The sequence below is a fragment of the Lepus europaeus genome, chromosome 5, assembly GCF_033115175.1.
Source record: "Lepus europaeus isolate LE1 chromosome 5, mLepTim1.pri, whole genome shotgun sequence".
Classification (NCBI taxonomy): domain Eukaryota; kingdom Metazoa; phylum Chordata; class Mammalia; order Lagomorpha; family Leporidae; genus Lepus; species Lepus europaeus.
In genome coordinates, this window is record NC_084831.1 from 23,490,129 (window position 1) to 23,504,174 (window position 14,046).

General features: G+C 58.7%; 1 protein-coding gene across 3 annotated transcripts in view; it reads right to left on the bottom strand.

Annotated features, from left to right (window-relative positions):
• The window catches only part of NKAIN1 (sodium/potassium transporting ATPase interacting 1), a 60,464-nt gene extending 46,845 nt beyond the window's left edge, over positions 1-13,619 (bottom strand). For all 3 annotated transcript variants that reach the window (XM_062193211.1, XM_062193209.1, XM_062193212.1), the window contains exon 1: positions 13,540-13,619. In XM_062193211.1, the coding sequence (XP_062049195.1) occupies positions 13,540-13,593 (54 nt within the window). In that variant the 5' untranslated portion in view covers positions 13,594-13,619. The remainder of the gene's footprint in view (positions 1-13,539) is intronic.
• Between the last annotated feature and the right edge of the window lie 427 nt (positions 13,620-14,046).

A 14,046-nucleotide genomic window follows, 5' to 3' on the forward strand; every position in this document is an offset into this window, starting at 1 on the left:
CAGGTGGAGGGGCAAGGTGCTGTCAGTGAGCGGTGAGGACGTGGGGGTACAGAGGGGCTGTGAGGAGGCAGTAAGGGATGGGCTGGCCTAAGGCGATAAAGGTTTGGGAAAGGGCTTCCAGAGGCAGGAGCAGCAGGTGCAAAGGCACCGAGGTTGGAAGGACTCTGGCTGCTTAGGTCAACGTGACCCAAGTTGAGGACACACAGCTGTTGAGTTCAGGTGAGCATGCAAGCCTGGGCAGACGTTCAGTGTCTGTCTAAACCAGCAATTCTCAAGGTGTGGTCCCCAGACCAGCAGCATCGGCGTCTCCTTGGTGGGGATGCAGGTCCAGGGCCCTCCCCCAGACCTGCTACATCAGAAACTCGGGGCGAGGCCCAGCAGTGTGGATGCCCACAAGCCCTGCAAGTGAGTCTGCGGCCCACTAGCGTCTGGGAAGCTGGAGAGCGGATCATCCTGAAGGCAGAGGGGAGCTGCGGGCAGGGTGGACCAGAGGGGAGGCAGGATCAGAGCCACGCTTTGCTGCGATCACTCAGAGGATGGATGCCGGGCGGCCTAGGGTGGGCTGTGAAGGTCCTCACCGGAAAGTTGGCCAGCCAAGCCCCTGCTGGGTGCAGGGCCTGTTGCCACGGTGACCACCTGTCACTTAGAGAAAGGGGGCAGGGCCCTACAGAGGGCCAATGATGAGGAGCTAGTTGTCATGGCAACCTCCAGTCAGGTGGGGTAGCATAAGGGAAGAAGGAAGCCTGGTTGTCCTGGGATGCCCAAATGCATTCCCAGGAGGGAGAATCAGTGAGCCTGCAGCCCTGCAGCCCTCCTCCAACTCCATTAGCCCCTCACCTGCTCCTCTGTCCATGCGGGCAGCAGGTGGCAGCCCTACCCCCACCCCCCGTCGTGATGCCACACCCTCTGTGTCACAGCTAAGGGCTCTGGGGCTGTCTCCCTGGTTACAGCTGGGCTTCTTCTCAGCTGCCAGGCCTTCACCTTCCTCTGCCAAGGTTGGCCTGTTAGCCAGAGCCCAGACCCGGGGCCAGGCCCTCCCACCCTCTCTGCAGCCAGCACAGGGCACGAGAGAGCAACAGGAGGGCTCAGTGCATTTCCTCCAGCCAGGAGACGGATGCGGGGTTGGGGAGGGGGGCACATGCAATAGCTTTTCAAGGCCTCCCCAGACCTGGGGCCCAACCTGAGAGAGGAAGGCAAGAAAGCAAAGCACCCAATAGAGTGCCAAGTTCAAGGGTCTGGAGCCGGAGGGGCCTGGTTCAGAGTCCTGCACCAACACCATGTTCCCTTGTTCAGGCTTTGTCGGCCCCGAGGCTCAGGTGCCTGCCTGTGCACGGGAGATGACAGAAGGCCCGCCCTGGGGGGGCTTCTCCTCGTGGGTGGGACACCTTGTGGGGAAGAGCAGCAGCTCTGGGGTCAGAAACCCCCCATCAATCTTGACTGCGCGTCCTGTTATTACTGTGCGTCCCTGGGCAATGAATGGAGTCCGGCCTGGTAATTGCTTCCTCCAGGTAATTTACATTTCCTGTGGCCCTGGCAGTCTTGGGAAGAGGATTTCTAGAAAGCAGGAGCCAAGGGTGCGCTTCAGTTTTCCTGAATGCCTGGCCCGGCCTCTGGCAGGGAAGACCCCACAAGCCCAGCCTGGAAGGGCCCGTCCTTATCAGTACCTCACCGCCTCTGGGGAGCAGGTCCTCCAGCCCCGCCCAGGGCCCTCGGAGCCTGGGACTCAGGGGAGGCGGAGCAGGTGCGGAGTTGGGGGTTGCCGTGAGGGGCTCCAGGGAACTCCCAGGTCCTCCCTCCCCACGCCCCTGGCAGCCCCTTCCCCTCCCACTGAGAGCTGATGATAGGAGTGGCTGTAATTATGCTCTAATTGCTTTCTTCCAGGCAGTTTCTCTGGAGCCAAGGAGTTCAGAGTTCATGAATAAATGAAGAGAGAGGAAGCGGGCGGGGCTGTTTATTGATCCACAAATCTCTCCGTGCCAGCGCCTGCCCCACGAGTGCTTGTGCAGCTTCAAGCGCACACACCCCAGCCACAGCCCCCAGAGCTCTGCCAAACAGTCCGACGGGGCGGGGGAGAGAAGCATCCAGAGGGGCTCCATCCCAACTCCACCCGGACTTGTGCTGTGATCTTGGGCAAGTCCTACACCAATTCTGGGCTTCAGTTTTCTCAGCAATAAAGTGTGAAGGTGGGGCCCGGTGTTGTGGCATTGCAAGGAAAGCCTCTGCGTGCACTGGCATCCCGTGTGGGCGCCGGTTCAAGTCCTGGTTGCTTCACTTCCAATCCAGCTCCCTGCTTATGGCCTGGGAAAGCAGTGGAGGATGGTCCAAGTGCTTGGGCCCCTGCACCACGAGGGAGACCTGGAAGAAGCTCCTGGCTTCGGGGCCGCTGCAGCCATATGGGGAGTGAATCAGCAGGTGTAAGATGGATCTCTGTCCCTCTTTCTGTGTAACATTTAAATAAATAAATAATCTTTAAAAAAAAAAGTGAGAGTGGGGGTGATGTCTGATGCCCCTCTCAGAAGCCCCAGACCTAAGCCAGGATGTCAGGCAGCTAGCCAGGCCTGGAGTCGCCAGTGGGTGCTGTCCCCGCCCCTCCACCCCAGTGTCTCATTCTCTAAGCAGACCTAGGAAAGTGGCAAGGGGAATATCCATCCATTTCTGGGTGACACCTGCAGGCAGGCGGGACCCCTGCCGGTCAGATGGCTGCTCTGGCACTCACTGGCTGCGAGCTCCTGCGCAAGGCACTTGAGCCTTCTGAACCTCCAGTTGCTTCATCTGTTAAATGCAGGTGACAGCGGATGTGTTAGGAAGCTTCGCTCCAGGCATATCATCATGGCCTTGGCGAGGCCTGGCACATGGTGCGGGTTTGATGAGGGGTAGCTGCGGTGGCTTGCATTGCCAACAACCCTGCAAGACACAGGCTGTTGCCTTCACCACAGGTGGAAAAGTAAGGTACGGAGAGGTCGTGCGACTTGCCAGACACCACGCATTAAGTGGCAAGATGGAGCGCACTGATCCATCTGTGTCCCCAGGGGCTGCCACAGAGTAAGTGTCCAGAAATACCGTGTTGGGGGCTGGCGTTGTAGCACCGCAGGTTAAGCCACCATCTGCAATGCCAGCGTCGGTTCTCTACTTTTTTTTTTTTTTTGACAGGCAGAGTGGACAGTCAGAGAGAGAGACAGAGAGAAAGGTCTTCCTTTGCCATTGGTTCACCCCCCAATGGCTGCTGAGGCCGGCGCACCGCGCTGATCCGAAGGCAGGAGCCAAGTGCTTCTCCTGGTCTCCCATGGGGTGCAGGGCCCAAGCACTTGGGCCATCCTGCACTGCACTCCCGGGCCATAGCAGAGAGCTGGCCTGGGAGAGGGGCAACCAGGACAGAATCCGGCGCCCCGACCAGGACTAGGACCCGGTGTGCCGGCGCCGCAAGGCGGAGGATTAGCCTAGTGAGCCGAGGCGCCGGCCAGTTCTCTACTTCTAATCTCCACTTCTGAGCCTAGGAAGGCAGTGGAAGATGGCCCAAGTACTTGGACCCCTGCCACCCACATGGGAGACCCGGACAGAGTTCCAAGCTCCTGGCTTTGGCCTGGCCCAGCCCCGGCTGTTGCAGCCATTTGTGGAGTGAACCAGTGGATGGAACATATCTCTCTGTCTCTCCTTCTCTCTCTCTCTCTAACTCTGCTTTCAAATAGCTTCCTGTTCACGTGTACCTGGGAGGCAGCAGGTGATGGCTGAGTTAATTGGGACCTGCCACCTGCATGGAAGACCTACGTTGCATTCCTAGCTTCTGGCTTCAGCCTGACCCCAGCCGTGGCACTTGGCTCTTGTGGGCACTTGGGGAGTAAGCCAGCAGGTGGGAGATCTCTCTCTCCCTCTGTGTCTAACCGCCTTTCAGATCAATCAATCAAATCAGACCAAATTCTATTCCTCAAGGTGGGGGTGGGCTGAAGCAGGAGAAAATGACCACCGTGTCCTTCAAGGTCAAAGTGAAGTGCTGGGTCTGAGGGACTCTAGGACTCGATGCCTCCTTCACAGGTGGGCCCAAGCCAGTGCCCACACCGGGGGGCCCTGGTACGTGCTATTGAGGGAAGTCTTGTTGCCTCTTCATGACCTCCACTAGGAAGCCCAAGTTAGGAACCCTGGCTTTTGGCACCAGTCAGACCAACCTCTGCCACTGCCTCGCTGTGTGGCTCTGGGCAAGCAACTCTGCCACTCTGAGCCTCACAGCCCTCACCCAGGACATGGTCCCACCTGCAGGGCTCCCGCAAGGACGACACGAGTGGGCCCATGTGAAGGCACAGGGCCTGGGGGAGAAGAGGGGCCGAGTTTGTTTACTGCCCTGCCACCACCCCATGCAGCCACCCCCAGCCTTAGATTCTGCTTCTGTGAAGTGGGGGTCACAACCGTGCCCCCCACCAAGAGCCCCTGTGAGGACGGCTGAGCTACTCCATGTACGCGTGTCGTAAATGCTCACAGGTCTCCTCTACTTCCGAGACAAAAACATGTGCAGAGACCCCACAGTCCACTTGTGAAACAGGAAAACAGAGCTCTCCAGAGAGGGGCAGGGACTGCCCCAAGGTCATAGATCACGGTCACAGCAGAGCCAGGCCCACCAGGCCCACCTGGGAACCAGGTGTCCGCAGGGCCCCTGTCCAGGACTTGGCTTCCTTGCGAGACTGACAACGCTTAAAGGGACGACCACAAGAACTTTCACAGCACCTGGGCCGTCGTGCTCAGGGCTTGCTGACCCAGGCCACTGATGTGCCCCTCCCTGCCCACCCTTGGCGATGCCAAGGCTGCTTTGACCGGGGCGGGGAGGGTGTGTCAGAGGAAAGGAGGGCTGACCTGCCTTCCTGGCCCACCTGGCCAGCCCCTCCACCCCAGGGCTGGCTGCAGAGACCTCAGAAGCAATCCAGGGGCCCAGGACCAGAATACCATTTGTCAGCTTTCGCCTGGTGGTGGCGGGCTTGTCTCCATAGCAACAGTGCAGTGTGAAGGCATCCTGGCATCATTAGGGAGCGCGCTGAGTAGTATAAACAGAGGCTGCAGTAGATTACACGCCTATTATGAGCAGTCTCGGGCTCTGAGCACTGGTAATTATGCCTAATTGTGCATTTAATTGTGTAATTGAAAACCCACATCTCTGGTTCAGGCTGGGGCTGCAGAACCTACCCCGCCACCCCCAAAAAGAAAGGCTTAGGAGCCAATTCCTACCCTGAAAACCTCAGGGCTGCCTTTCTTTCGAGGGCAGGGAGTGACAGAGCAGGCAAAGGGGAAAGGCCTGCGCTCGCCTGTTTCCCTGCCCCCTGTGCCAGGCGCTCAGTCGTGCTGTGGGATTGAAAGTGGGGGCAGGAAGCAAAGGGATACAGTAAGAGCACAAAAATGTTCACAGTTGTCATCACCCAGAATAAGATACCACTTTATGCCACTGGCACTGGCCCGAGGACCAGCATCTGGGGGCTCCAAGGGGCCTGGTGCCCACATAGTCATTCATCTTACACGTGAATTCTTACTCCTCGCCAGGGACAGGAGACTCACCACCTGCTCGTCAGCCCCACCCAGCCCTGCAGAGCCTCTGTAGAGTGTGAAAGCCACCCACGGACCCCAACTCCCTCCCCTGATTTCTCATTTCACAGACCATGCAAGGAAAGGCCCAGAGAGGTCCAGGGCCGGCTCAAAGTTGCAAGGCGAGCGACTACACGAACCCTGGGATTCTGACTGGCAGCAGATGTCACGTTTTGGGCCCTTTGGTGACCTAGCACCTAGAATCCCACCTGGCACTTACATTACACTTTAGCTGAGCTCCGCTCGGGATGGGGTTTTAGCCGGTAGCAATTCATACTCTCTGTGTCGGAGCCTTAGTCTTTCTGGAGTTCCAGAAACACCTGCGGTGCCCCAGCGGCTAGTGCGGGGCAGAACCTCCCGGCCCTGACTCTGCAGTCTGAGACGCGACATTACAAACACAGATGCCATCAAGGCCTTTGGGATGGTGACAGCGCCCTCATCCAGGCAGGCAGACAGAGGGAAGGAGAGGTCAGCTGAGGCCCTGCCAACCGGACTCCCAGGTGTGCAGCCCTGAGCAGGCCATCAGAGGCTGCGTATCCTCCCCGCCCCAGGCCCAGCTCCCCCATCCATCACCACTGCCTGCAGCAAGGTGAGAGCAGTGACTCTGACCTCCTCCTGGGAAGGAGGGAGCTCATTGCTCATTCAGACACAGCTGGCAGGGTGCTTTGAGGTGACAATGAACCCAGCCGGCTCCCTTCCCAGAGGGTCAGAGGCCCGGGGAGGACCATGCCTCCCTCGAGGTGACACCAGGCCCCTGCCCAGAGCTCCCCTGCCTTATCTCATGACTCTCCTATGAGGTGGGTGCTCTTACTATTCCCATTTTGCAGACAAGACCAAGGGACAGCAAGGCCAAGGTCACACAGATTAAGCAGAACCACTGCCCCAGCGAGGGCCTTCCACAAGTTGGGGGGGACTTGTTCTCCACTTCCCACCCCGCATGTGGCACCTGCTGTCTCACTGCCTGGGTATTTATGATTCAAAGTCTTTAGGAGCTCCCCCTCTGCATATCACTAAGGAGCCTCCCCACAACTCTCCCAGGCAGATTATCATTATCCTGATTTAGAGAAGTGCAGGTAGAGCTCAGAGAGGTCAAGTGTTTTACCCAAGGGCATCCAGCTACAAAGAGGCAGAGCTGGAACTCAAGCCACAGCCAGATCTCAGAGCCCAGGCCCTCCCTAGGCCACCTCCCTGCCTCTGCATTTGCCAGCCGCTCCAAGGGGCAGGGGAGGCTGAGGTAATCCATTCAATCCTGAAACCGTGGTGAACGGCTCTTCTGAACCTCGGCGCCCACTCCCCAGCGCTGGCAGACGCAGGTGACTCTTGGGGATGCTGGCTTTGCTGGCTGGGGCTCTCTCTCTCTCCCTCAGTCTCTGAACAAAGCAGCATCCCTCTCCAGCCTGAAGCAGGGGAAGACAAGGCACTGGGACATGGCCCAGAGTCAGCTCCACCCCTCCATGGCCTGGAACGACTTAAAAAAAAAAAAAAAATGCCTGTGGTCTCAGTCTGCGCCCCGTCACTCACCTCTCCTAACGCTGGAAGACAGGCCCTGTGATCACTGGTCACAGCTTGCTTGATCCACATTTTCTAACAGTTCTTCTCGGATCCTTTCCCCTGATGACTCATCGAGAGTTCATTTCCTGGGCCCTTGTAAGAAGGCACTCTGTTCTTCCAAGCCTCGGTATGTCCAGCAGTAAATGGGTATAAAACCCATACCTGGGGCCGACGCTGTGCTGTAGTGGGTTAAGCCTCTGCCTGCAGCACCTGCATCCTGTATGGGCACCAATTCAAGTCCCAGCTGCTCTACTTCTAATCCAGCTCCCTGCTAATGGCCTGGGGAAGCAGAAGATGGCCCAAGGCCTTGGGCCTCTGCACCCACATAGGGAACCTGGAAGAAGTTCCTGGTTCCTGGCTTCAGATCGGCACAACTCTGGCCGTTGCAGCCATTTGGAGAGTGAACCAACAGATGGAAGATGCCTCTCTCTCTCTCCCTTTCTCTGCCTATAACACTGCCTCTCAAATAAATAAATAAATCTTAAAAAACAAAAACAAACAAAAAAACACCACACCTAACTCACAGAGTAGTTATGGGAGTGACAAGTTGTCCACACAAGTAGTTTCTTCCCGGAGTTACTTTTTCTCAACCTGCACCACAGCTCCTTAAACCCAACACAGAGCTTGGGACGGGCTGAGATGGGGCGAGGGGGCGTTGGAGTAGCTCCGAGGATCCTCAGTCACCTAACAGGGACTCACGCCGGGCAGAGCCTCCACTCCAGCCTCGCTGCAACCCCCAGCAGGGAGCACTGGGGCACACAGGGCAGAGCTGGGAGCCCAGATCCGGGCCTCACTCCTCAGTCTGTTCCTACTGCTTACGTGGCAGTGGACAAGCCAGAGGGGACAAGAACCAAGGCATCCAAAGTGCCCGGCACAGGGCCCGGCTCGCAGCAGACGGAGGAGACCCTCACTGCTGTGCTTTCCCACGGCCCCGTATTTCTTTTCTTTCTTTCTTTTTTTTTTTTTTTTTAAGATTTATTTATTTATTTGAATAGCAGAGCTACAGAGAGGCAGAGGCAGAGACAGAGAGAGAGGTCTTCCATCCGCTGGTTCACTCCCCAAATGGCCGCAATGGTCAGAGCTGGCCCAATCTGAAGCCAGGAGCCAGGAGCTTCCTCCGGGTCTCCCGCATGGGTGCAGGGACCCAAGGACTTGGGCCATCCTCTACTGCTTTCCCAGGCCACAGCAGAGAGCTGGGTTGTAAGTGGAGCCGCCGAGCCTCAAGCTGGCACCTATATGGGATGCCGGCACTGCAGGCAGCGGCTTTACCCACTATGTCACAGTGCCACCCTGGGCCCCGTATTTTCCACATGAAGAAATGAAGCCTTGGAGTATTTACAGGGATGACCCTGATCACTAAAAGCCTCTCACGTAGGCAGAGATGGGGCTGAAGTGACTTCCCATGTCTGAGTCTCCAGGCCAACAACAGTGAGACAGAGGGAGCAGCTCCCCGGGCCGGGCGCCGTACCAGGTGCTGTCCGGCCATCATCTCACCAAATCCCCCCAGCTGCCAGGGGGTAGAGGCGGCTACCCCAAGTTGTGACTACTTTACAGGTGAGGAGGCAGAGGCTCAGAGAGGCTAAGGAACCTTCTGGAAGTCACAAAGCAAAGCAGCAGGGTCTGCCTGACCCCAGGCAGTGCTCTTAACCCCTTGTGGCAGATCTGAGAGCGGCTGCCGTTTACAGGGAACTGATTTACACGTCATCCATCCCCACTCCCACCGCCTGGGAGCAGAAGCAGGGCCAATCCCACCCCTCCTCACTCTGCCCACCTCCTAAGGGCCACGAGGGCTGTTGGCCTCAGGCTGTCCATCTGCACCAGGGAGTGGACAGTGTCACTTCACCCAACGGAGAAAGAAGAAAAGGGGCCAGCGGCCTGGACAGTCTCATGCTCCAGACTCTGCAGCCTGGCCGAAGGGCCTCGGGCGCCCAGCGCAGAGCCAGCTGTGCCGAGGCAGCCAGGAGCTGGCCCCCGCCGGAGCCCAGCTCCCTCTGGCCTTCACCATCACTGTGGCTAATAACGACATCAATCAGCTTGACCAGGCTTCACACCATTACTTGCAGCTCAGCTGGAAGCTGCACGCCCGGGCTCCTGTTGTCCCCCTCGTCCACCCACCACCTTCCAGAAAGCAAGGAGCTTTCCGGAAGGGGAAAGAATGAAAGCAGTGTCTTCCTGAATACCTACTGTGTGCCTGGCGTACGCCCAAGGAAGCCCTTTCTACAACTCTGTGAGGTAGGAACCAAGGCTCAAGGGTGCAGGAGAGCAGGTGCGTGTGTCCAAGGTCACCCAGAAGCTGGCGCCGGAACAGCCGTGGCAGTGACACGTTACGGAGCGCCCCTCGGCTCACAGCGCCAGGCACTAAGGCACAGCAATGCGTGAGCCTACTGAAACATCATTTTCATGTTCAGATGGTCCAACTGAGGCTTGGACCCGTTCGAGATGACACGCTGGTTAAAGATGTCTGTTCAGGCAGAAGAGCGCTCCTACCCTGTGCTGACACTGACCTTGGGCCAACCTCAGCGGCCCAGGGAGCCTCAATTTCCTCATCCGAAAAAGGGGGTAATAAAGACATCCACCCCGTTGTGTGGAATGACAGACAATAAGGACACAAACAGTCCAAGAGCTAAAGTTTATTGATCACTTAACATGTACCAGGCGCGTTGCCAAGCACTTTACATATGTAAGCTCATTTGGTTAAATGAGGTAATGCATATAAAGTGCTTAGCACAGGACTCCTGAGATGGGAGTGATAATGATGATGATGAAGAAATTGATGACCACTCCCTAGGGCAAAGCTCCCTGGTTCATCCCCTTACTGGAAGAACAGAGTAGCCTGGAAGGTTTCAGGAAAGAGGCAAACAAAGAAGAAAGGGCAGGGTCTGGCCAAGGGAGGGAGAAGGCAAAGGAGTAACAATTAGGACTCGTGTTAATAAGCCTTCAAGACACGGAAAAGCAAAGGTCCCAAAGGACAGAACCAGACCAACCAGGATGCAAAGAAACCTCCAGGGCAGGCCACACATCAGTTCTAGTCCCAGGCAAAGCTGGCAGGCTCTTCCCATTTTTCAGACAAAAAAACCAAGGCTCAGCATGAGGAAGAGACTTTCCCGAAGGGGCAGGATGGTAGTGGCCAAGCGGATCTGAATCCAGGCCTCCTGCCTCTCAGCTCAGTGCCCAACGATCTGCTGCAGGTGGCACCTGGACACGTGGGAGCCACAATTTCAGGGCATCTTCCCACGGTATGAATCATTACGATAAAAATAAAAAGCTACCGCTCACTCTGTACCTGGCACGGTGCTACCTCCATTGCGTGGGTTTCATCTCACCACAATGCGAACAGTAAGGAGCTATTTATTTTTGCTCTATTTAACAGACGATAAAAAACTGGTTCAGAGAGGGTAACTCACCTAAGACCACACAGAAGTTGCCAGAGCCAGGACTGGAATCCGGTTCTGTCCTGTTGAACTCCAGGGCCTTAACTACTATCCTACACTTGCCACCCGAATGACACAGGCCTGCCTGCTTCCCCAAACCTCCATAACCCCTCACCTCCTACTCCCACACCCAAGCAGATCTATCCCAACTACAGAAGTATAGAGAGCTGGCCTGCTTTGTCATAATGATGAGCTCCATTTGAAAAAAGTAAAGTGGGGGCCGGCGCTATGGCGTAAAGCCACCACCTGCAGTGCTGACATCCCATATGGGCGCCAGTTTGGGTCCCCACTGCTCCACTTCCAACCTAGCTCCCTGCTAATGGCCTGTAAAAGCAGTAGAAGATGGCCCTAGTGCTTGGGTCCCTGCATCCAGGTGAGAAACCCGGAAGAATCTCCTGGCTCCTGGCTTCGGATCAGCCCAGCTCTGGCCGTTGTGGCCATTTGGGGAATGAACCAGCGGATGGATGACCTCTCTCTCTCTGTCTCTCCCTCTCTCTGTCTGTAACTCAACCTCTCAAATAAATAAATAAAATATTTAAAAAAAAAAAAGCAGAGTGGCACAGTGTCTCCTCTTCCGTTCTCAGTTGCAAAACACTTAGTTCCGCCTCCCCCGACAACCCAGTTCCTGGGATGAGAAAACGGAGCCGCCCTGTCCCTCTCAGGCTGGGGACTTCCAGAGGCCTGGGGAACATTGTGGAGGCTGCCCGCAGCAGAGGCCCTCAGGGAGAGGGACCGCTGGAGGGTCTCCCTGGGCAACCGGCCTCCCCCCCCTTCTCTCCTGTAACACTCGCAAGCTGCCCAAAGCCACCAGGCCAGGCCATGGGAGAGCCGGAATCCCACACAGGTGTCCCCACTCCAGAGCCCCTCGCGCTAGTGAAATCAGGGGTAGGCAACCATTTCTCTGCCAGGGCCACTCGGGTCTGTTATGGCACCATCTGCGGGCCACACAGAATCACCAACTTAACACTGAGCCTGCTACAGATGTAGTGAATGTTGAGTCCCGCCTGCGGTTGCCTTGGCAAGGCCAGACCACGTGATTTCAAGGGGCCTTATACGGCCCACGGGCCAGACGTTCCCCACCCACCCCTGTGTGATGGGGACGAGTGGGTGCAGCCCAGCCAGGGAGAGCTGTGAAGGCAGGGAGGCTGCCTTCTCCGCAGAGCAGTAAGCACCCCAAGGAGCCCTGGACTTCCCAGGCGCAGAACCAACTACTTCATAACCAAGAAGGCAACAGAGGCTGTGGTCAGCCGCCTGGGTCCCCTCTGGGTCCCTGTGGTCACCACGTCCACAGGGACTGCGAGTGAGGGACACACTGTTAGCAGGTTTACCTTTGGGGGGGGACGCTCACCTTTATCTTCTGCTCCAATTATCTACTGATTTATTCATTTTTCCAGGATATATTTGTTTTCTAATTAAAGAAACCACCCTCATTCAAGGTCTTAGACACTAACAAACATAGAAACAGAATCTTCCGAGCAGTTTCTCGTTTCTTGGCATTTTTTGATCCTCAAAGTAGATAAAGCAGGTGTTTGTGCCATGATAGGAACTGTCAACTCTCAGATTCATTCATTTTGCAAATATTCACGGAGTGCCAGGCCCCGGCCCAGCGGCTGGAGATTTAGCTGCCAACAAGACAGGCAATCTCGGCGGCCCTTCTGGAGTTGGCGTTCTCGGCTCCGCAGGCCACGGGGACCCCATTTACAGACAGCGCAGCCCACTGACCGGAGGCACCGCTCAGCCTCCCACTGCGGGCAGCAGGGCTACAGTGCTCTGAGCCTGGGCTGTTTCTACCATGGCCCAAAAGGACAGGTCTGGGGATGGCGTGTTTGGGGCTGGGGTCCCCGAGCGGAGAGAGGCAAGAGGAAAGCTGAGATCTACACACCCGGGCTTGGAGCGTCCCACTATCGTTTGCACCTGCTGGGGGTGGGGGTGGGGCAAGAGAGGACACCCTGGCCGCCAAGTCCAGCTTCCCCAACACTCCCACAGAGTTCTGCCTCCTCAGGAGTCCCCTCGCCCCCCCACCCGCCATGGTTGGGCCTGAGCTGAAGGTGGGCAAGAGACCCCAGCTCTCCTTAACCACCCTCCCAAGTCCCACTGCCAGCGCCTGACCGGACCGGCAGCGTTGCTTTCCCTCGGCCTCCAAATTCACTCTTCAGGCCTCCTGAGACAAGGACCTGAGTTCTCTAAGCAGGGAGGAGGCACAAGTCCCCAGGACGCTCCCGGGGGGCACTCAAGTGTCCCCAGGCGATTGGTGCCAGCCCAGGCAGAGGAGCGGACCTGCCTGTCTCCACCCGGCTGCTCTGGGGGAGCTGAAGGCTGGCAGATGACCCACGGCCTCCGTGGCCAGGTGCACGCAAGCGGGGAGGGGCGTCCGGCGCCAGGTGAGGTCACGCCAGCCGGGACCTGGCAGTTCCTGGACACCTCCTCCAGGGGGGCGGCCCCGGCTGCCCAGCCCAGAGGATGAAAGGAGGCACAAAAGAAACTGCACAAAAGAGGGTTGAGGGGTTCTCGGAGTCTATGATGAGCATGGCCCAGAAATGGTCAACGGTCTGGAGACACATCACAGAGGAACCCGGAGGGAGCACTTTTGTGACACTCACGCCGGGGCGGCGACGGGCGGCAGGGGCCCGAGGAGAGAGCCACGCACACGCGCGACCTGGAGGGACACACCCCCAGCCCCGCAGAGCCAGCCCCTCAGCGCGTCCTCCAGCAGGAGGCCACTCGCACCGTGGGGCAGGCGCCGGGCGGGCAGGGGACCCGCGCGCAGGACGCGCTGAGCCGTGCGTGCAGTGCCGGGGGAGCGCCGGGCACAGCCGAGGAGCGCACACAAAGAGACAGCCGGGCCAGCAGGAGCAGGCTCCGCCCGTCCGCTCCGGGACTCCGGGCCACCCCCCTCCAGGCGCCCGCCCGGGACACACTCCGGGGGCCGCCACCCCAGCCGCACCCCCAGGACCCCGCCCCGCCGCGCCCCACCCTGCCCCAGCCGCGCGGCGCTCACCAGCTGCAGGCAGCAGAAGGCGACCAGCGTGCAGCGACCGCTGCACTTGCCCATGGCTCCGGGGCCGCGCGGGCCGCCCACCGCGGCGTCCCCTCTCGCTCGGCGGCCGCCGCCTCCTCCGCACCGCGCGGGCTCCGCGTCCTCTCCGCTGGGCGCCCCGGGCGGCGGGGCCGAGCGCCTAGGGCCGAGCCCGGGAGCCCCGGGTCCCCAGGGCTGGCGCCGGCCGCCCGCGCTCCGAGCCCATGGTCCGTCCGACCGCGCGCTGGCTCTGCCGCGCCGCGCCTCCTTTGTCTGGCGGGCCGGCGATCGGGCGCACCGCCTGCCCCGGGGCGGCTGGCGGGGAACGCAGAGCCAGGAGCGCAGACACCGAGCGCGGCGCGGCGCGGCGCGGCGCGGCTCAGCACTGCCCAGCTGGGGCAGCAGCCCGGGCGCTCGGCGACCGCGGTTTCCCGGCCCCACCACGTGGCTCCGCCGCCGCTGCCGCCAACGGGAGGGAGGGAGAGGTGG